Source organism: Polistes canadensis, unplaced genomic scaffold, assembly GCF_001313835.1.
Source record: "Polistes canadensis isolate GaletaPanama2010 unplaced genomic scaffold, ASM131383v1 scaffold_125, whole genome shotgun sequence".
NCBI lineage: Eukaryota > Metazoa > Arthropoda > Insecta > Hymenoptera > Vespidae > Polistes > Polistes canadensis.
Window position 1 is genome coordinate 96,190 of NW_014569672.1, and position 6,833 is coordinate 103,022.

General features: G+C 31.9%; 1 protein-coding gene across 12 annotated transcripts in view; it reads left to right on the plus strand.

Moving 5' to 3' along the window:
- Nucleotides 1–6,833, plus strand: part of LOC106788091 (forkhead box protein P1-like) — a 279,321-nt gene that overhangs the window by 31,155 nt on the left and 241,333 nt on the right. For 8 of the 12 annotated variants that reach the window (XM_014751021.1, XM_014751025.1, XM_014751015.1 and 5 more), the window contains exons 1-2: nt 1,193–1,249; nt 1,425–1,502. The exons of 1 other annotated variant lie outside the window; for it this stretch is intronic. In XM_014751021.1, the coding sequence (XP_014606507.1) occupies nt 1,202–1,249; nt 1,425–1,502 (126 nt within the window). In that variant the 5' untranslated portion in view covers nt 1,193–1,201. Of the gene's footprint in view, nt 1–1,192; nt 1,250–1,424; nt 1,503–6,833 lie in introns of those variants that run through there. 3 more of the 12 variants (XM_014751019.1, XM_014751018.1, XM_014751022.1) reach the window with 1 other exon arrangement.

The window sequence follows — 6,833 nt, forward strand, 5'->3', positions numbered from 1 at the left end:
TTTACCAGGTAGAAATTTTCTAATTCTTTTTTTTTTCTCTCTTGTCAAGTTAAAAACAAAAATGTAACAAAATGATTGATTTTCGTTTCTCTTGAAAGAAAGAGGAACGAAGTATATGATGAAAAGGGCGTGGGATATGCCGATGTAATTTCGTGGTACAACGCTATTTTTTTCTCGCGCACCTCTCGCTAATTAGCTTCCGAGAGCAAGAAAGAAAAAAAAGAGAGAGAGAGAGAGAGAAAGAGAAAAGGCAAGTCGCTTCTTAATCCTCCATCGATTGGCAAAAGTTGCTCCAGCAAAAAACTTCTCTCGCCACGCCCTCCTCAGAAAAATTCACTCTTCTCTCCCTCTCTCTCTCTCTCTCTCTCTCACTCTCTTCCTTTCTTTTTCTTCTTACTGTTCCCTTTCCTTACCCCCGAGATACTGTTCAGAAATCCGTGAAATCGTGAAAAATGCTTTAAATTCACAGTGATTTGATTGATCGTGTTAATAAGAAAGTTTTCTTCCTTTCTATCTTTCTTTCTCTTTCATTCTTATTTTATTCTTTCTCTTTCTTTCGTTTTTTCTTTTTTTTTTTTTATTTTAGCCATCATCCAGCACGCTTATCTTACAAGTCGTTGAAAAAGTGCAGGGTCCTCCTCTTCGTTGAGGTTCGCGCTATTGATTAGCCATGATTGATGAACATTCTCTCTCTCTCTTTCTCTTTCTCTTTCTCTTTTATTTTTCTTTCTTCCTCTCTCATTTATACCCGTTAAGAAGTATCGAAAATATAAACTGCCCCCCTCCCCCAAACTAATTGATTCCTAGGTACCATTACTGTTCTCGTTCTTTACCAAAAGTAATTAATAAAAATGTCGACGCTCTCAATCTCTCTTCTTGTTATTCATTATACCACTTTTTTTTTTGTTTTCTCTCTCTCTTTTTTATTATTCATTTCTCTTCTTCATTTTTCTTGTATTATGTTTTTCTTTTCTTTCTCTTTTTTTTTCAAACATAAAACGTATCGTACATACTCTATTATTATTATCGCTTTGATGTATACGGTCCTGATCGATCTCTCTTCCTGTTATTCGTTATACCACCTTTCCTGATTTTCTTTCTTTATATATATATATTTTTTTTTTTTCTTTTTTTAGAACGTAAAACGCATCGTACACGCACTCTGTTGTTATTATTATTATTTATTAAATATACATGTAGTATGTGGTCGATCTCTCTTCCTGTTATTCGTTCGAGAGTACTTTTATTCGTTTGTATTATTTTTAAAATTTATTTTTTTCCTTTTTTATTATTATTATTATTATTATTATTATTATTATTATCATCGATTTTAAATTAATACACTTATTTTAAAGAAATATATATATAAAAAAACAATGATTAAATAAATAATTAACGTGTTTTGTCATTTTTGTTTGTTTCAGGTAATGACAACTTTTATCTTTTCGTCGAGGCTGCAACATCTCGAGCTCCTACGCAATCATAAATGGCATCGATTTCAGGTAGATATTTAAAAAACAATTAGACATTGTTGGAGAATCGAAATGACTATTTCGAATTCGCGATAGATTCATTTTAATAAACTCGGAAAGAAAGGTTTCAGGTCATTCACTCTATATGCATGCACTAGAATTATATTCGTACGCGTATCTCTTATCTTTTTTTTTTTGTTTTTCCTTTTATACCCCAGGTTTCGTGATAACGAGTCTGTTTTCTTTTTCAATTTTTATTTTTATTCTTTTTGTTTTCTTGTTTTTCTTTTTTTTTTTTTTTAATTGAATATCGAAAAGTATAATTGTATGATTGAATATCTTCATCGCGATTGACATAAAATTGAACAATTGTTTTAGAGTAGGGAGACTTTGAAATATAAATGGAAATCGAAACAATGTAAGCTTGAAAAGAGCTGAGACCCCTTTTCCTTTTTATTATCGTGTATTAATAAATTCAATCTCTCTCGATATAATATTGTAGAAAATCTTACCTGGAGATATCTTCTTACATCATAGTCACGAATATAATTGATTTCTACGTACAATAGTTTCTTCTTCTTCTTCTTCTTCTTCTTATTATTATTATTCTTTTTCTTTGAATTGGCAATAATCGATCGATGTTTCAAACGGATAAATTATCCTACAATGCATTATACAGATGCTTTGTTATAATAATAATAATAATAATAATAATATTATCTGTTCGTTCGAAGATTATCCAAATTTAGATCTTTCTTTTCTCTTTCGTTGAAATTTCTGTAAAGATTTATCTATAAATCGATCGATCGATAAATCCTTTTTCACAATTTATTTCTGTGTTCTAGCGTTGAGAAAATGAACGATGGTTAGATGTAGATAATGAATTCTATTGTCGGATTAATATTATATCAATACCTGGTACACAGAACTTTTGGAAAGTTTACTATTATTCTACGTTAGATTGTACCTTTTAAAATAGGGATGAGCTGGTAAAAGGTGGAAATCGGTCGTTAATCGTCTTAAAACTTTAATTGACATTTAATATACTTTTTATTTCATTAATTTAATTCATTTGTTTGTATACTATTTCGTTTCTTATAAAAGAAAAAAGAGTAGTACGGTATATACACGATGTTTTACGGTTTTTCTAGCATATATTCGTGTCATAGTATATGATGACGGTGTTTGTTTGGAAACATCTCAGACATTCTATCTATAAGATATCGTTTTATATTTTCTACAATTAAATACAGAAAATAAAAAAAACAACAGCAACCCCCAATAACTTGACCTCGAGATAAATATATAAAAATTGTTTATATAAAATAAAAAAAAAATATATATATATAAGTATTCCAAAAATATAATAATTTCATATTGGCTAAGAAAAAAAAAGAATGAAGAAAATGTTATACTTGAATAGTATATGTATCTATATGAACGTATATCGATGTGTTCGTACCTTTAGAAGTCGATTTAAAATTTAGGGTCGATCCGCGGGAATAGAAACGCTTAAGGGCGGACCCTTTTACCGGGGGCAAACACTAAATGCATTATTTATTTGCCGTAGCGGCTGGCAATTCATCGAATTCTCGGAGAGCTAAAAGCGAAAGAGTTGAGGTTCTAGTTGAGGGTCGGCACTCGGAGTCTCTCGGTGCGAATCCGAACTCAACCAATGACGTACCATTGCTTGTTCGTTCGTTCGAAACTTCGTTTAGGGCTTTTCTCGAAAAGTCCTTTTTCCCTTTTCGGACTTTAAGTATCTACTATACCACATTTATCTTTCTTATCCATTTCTTTTTCGTTCATGCACGCCCGCGTGCGTGTGCGTGTGCGTGATACCTTTTTAACACCCCAAATCAACATTTCTATTTTGTATTTCTATTTTGTTTATTATTCTTTCTTTTTTCTTTCTTTTCATTTTTATATTTATCTATTACCCTTTTTCAGTTATTTATTCAATATATTTTAAATTTTTTGAACTGAATTATTTAAGAGTAGATTGTTGTGTGTGTGTGTGTTTTGACAACAGTTTATTCACCCTAATATTTCTAATTGGATAAAACGACGAGACAATTTTGTCTCTCCTCTAATTGTCTTTTTATTTCCTTCCATTCTATATACTCCTATTTATTTTTTAATTGGATATTAGAAATGTCGAAACGTAATAGTCACGAGTCATCTTTATTTTGGCACAAGTTCGTTCACCTTAATATTTCTAATCGAATAAGAGTAAGAGTTTTCTCTAAATTGGTAAAGTGTTTGAGTGACTTGGAGAATTAGTATTATTAAATAAATGTCTATTTTATAATATCTCTAAAATGCTTGTATTACTCGTCCCTAATTAATCATAATAAGTGTCTCCCTCTGTCCCTCTCTCTCTTTCTTTCTAAAAAAAAGATCATTTTCGTTAAAATAAATGGAGATAAGGAGGAAAAAAAAGAAATAAAAAAAAGGAACGGAATGTTCGAATTATCGGTACGTAATTTAGGTATAGTTAAGGAACCATGACTAAGATAACTACGAAGATATACATTAAATCTTAGCCCCTTCCTAAAGAAATGTGAATCGAATAAACATTCGATCTTACCAACTTCTAAAACCTTATCTCTCTCTCTCTCTCTCTCTCCCTCCCTCTCTCTGTCTTTCTTTCTCATCTTCCAAACCTCTACTTACTTTCCACCAACCTACTTCGTGATTTATGTTAATGTTTTGTCTCCAAGGCGAGATACACCAAAAGCCGATTCGATTTCTACGGGGTGCGATTTCACTCGAAGTTTCTCTTTCTCTTTATCTCTCTCTCTCTCTCTCTCTCTCTCTCTCTCTCTCTTTCTTTCTAAAGGTAACACTAACCACCCCACGTAGCAGCTCCTTTCTCGATCCGGATTAACTTAACTGCTTTAAGACGGCAATAAAGGTCGTCGGCGCGATTTAACCGGTTCCCTTTTACAACTCTCAGCATCGATGCCTTTTGCGCCTTTCGAACGTACAAGACAGAAAGAGAAAGAATGAGAAAAAGAGAGAGAGAGAGAGAGAGAGAGAGAGAAAGAGAGAGATAGATAGATAGAGAGTGAGTGAATGAGACTGAGAGTGGTCCAATGCATATTGACTATAATGGGAAAAGTTTTACAACCAAATTCGCGCGAGGTTACCGTATTTTCGATCGATCAATCGTTTCTTCGTAATCTTTAAAAGAAAAACTAAACCCTTTTCTTCTTCTTCTCCATCTCTTTTCATCGAGAGACCCTTGTTTCTTACTCCCTTATAATAATTTTTCTTTCCTTTCTTTTTTCCCCTCTTCTCATCCCTACTTTTTTAATTTTTTTTGTTTTCTTTTTCGTTTGTGACAAAGAGCGATCGAATAACCCATACGTCAATTTTTTTTCTTTTACTTTTTGTTATTATTCTTTTGAAAAATCGAGACAGATAGTATTTCATTGCTCGTTTTTATCGATAATAATAAAATTATTTTTACACGAAATTTTGGTTACTCGTACGCGACGTTAATCATACGAGTGAGTGAATTTTTTGTAGTAGGATAAAAGTACGATTGTTAAAATATCTGTGAATTATTTTGATACGGGCGAATAACGAATGGTAGAAAAATTATTTCAATTTTTATTCAACCGATGTAAGTAAGAGAAAAAAATATGGAATTTCTTAATTATTGGTCAATATATAATAATTAAAAAAAAATTTTTAAGCGGTAAGTAATGACAAAGAATTATTGCAATTTTTATTAAAGAACACTAACTTAATATCTATGTCCTTGATATAAAATAAAATATTGAATCAATTAGGTATATCAATACGTTGATAAAAATCATTTCTATCATTACAGTTCTAGCTTATAATATTAATAATAATAATAATAATAGAAATTAAAATATATAAATATAAAAAATAACAATATATAAAAATATATAAAATATATAAATAATGAAATAATAACTAAAACCGATCCTATATCATATCCCGAATGAAATTATGAAAGTAAATAAAATGGACATATCGATCGGATGACTCGAGACGAATTGCCCCGTACGATCGAAGTGGTTTGAAATAAGGGTGAGAGCTGTGTTGTTGGACTTTGCTCGAGTGGTCAAAAGAGAAAAAGTAGAAAAAAAATAAGCAAAAGGGGGAAAAGAAAAGTTCTTAATAATGGCAGGAGCCATCTCAAGTGTACCTACTTGATCCTTTTTTCACCCTCGTGGATCAAACTTTTATTCTTTTATTTTTTCTTTGTTTTTTTTTTTCAAATTGCTATACATTGTTTTGCATCGAACCTTTTTGTTTAATTGCTCGTCAAAGTAGAACAATTATATAATTTTTCTCAATTATTATCAAGTTGATAAGCAAATTCATTTATTTAATAAAGGCTAGATATTATAACGTTCAATATTACTCATCTAAAATCACGAAAATTCAATTCTTAAATACCTAAAATATCAAATTAACGGTAAGAAAATCATTAAAATAATCGGTCTGGAGTAGAATTATGCAAAATAAAGTATAGGATTCAGGATGGGGAAAAAGCAGAGATATCGTTTTAAGGTTATGTATTTGTAAAAAAGAAAAAAAAAAAAAAAAGGAATCGTAAAGTTAGGAAACACCTCCTCGCAGGTAGAATGTAGTAATGTGTACATGGTTTCTCTGAGTGATAAAGGGAAGAAGAAGAAGAAGAGGGGAAGTGATGGGGTGGGTGCTTTAGAGTCCGGCTGAGTTTTCGAGGTTCCGGATTACCTTATCTACAAACTCTCACTCGCTCGCTCGTGAGCCCAATTCCAAAAGGAAATCCATGCTATCCATATACACCGAAGCATTTACGCGACGATTTAGCCCGAAAACCAACCTACCGTGACCGTAAGCCAAGTCCACCTCTTGTGAGAGAAGTGCGAACGGTTTTCGGAACGGGGTGGGTGCTAGGAGGGTTGAAAAGAGAAGGACGAAGAATGAGAACTCTACAGAAAATGGAAGAAAAGAGAGAGAGAGAGAGAGAGAGAGAGAGAGAGGGAGGGAGGGAGGGAGACGGAAAAGAATATATATGTGAGAGAAACTCACTGAATTTCTCAGCTCGTGAAAACGATAGTAACCGGAGTCCTGAACGAGCAGTCCACGAGTTGTAAATATCTGTAATCCCGAGTGATTACGAGCCTTCAATGTTCACTTCCCGTCTTTTCTTATTGTCACTCTTTCACGCCCATACGGAATAACTGAATCCATTGTGTGCGCGTACTGTTTTATCTCGATATTTTTTTTTTTCTAATTTTTATCGTAGGTATTTCTTTTCTTCTTCTTTGTTTTTTTTTTTGGATAGAAACAATAAAGGAACCTCTAAAAAGTATTATTTTATAATATATT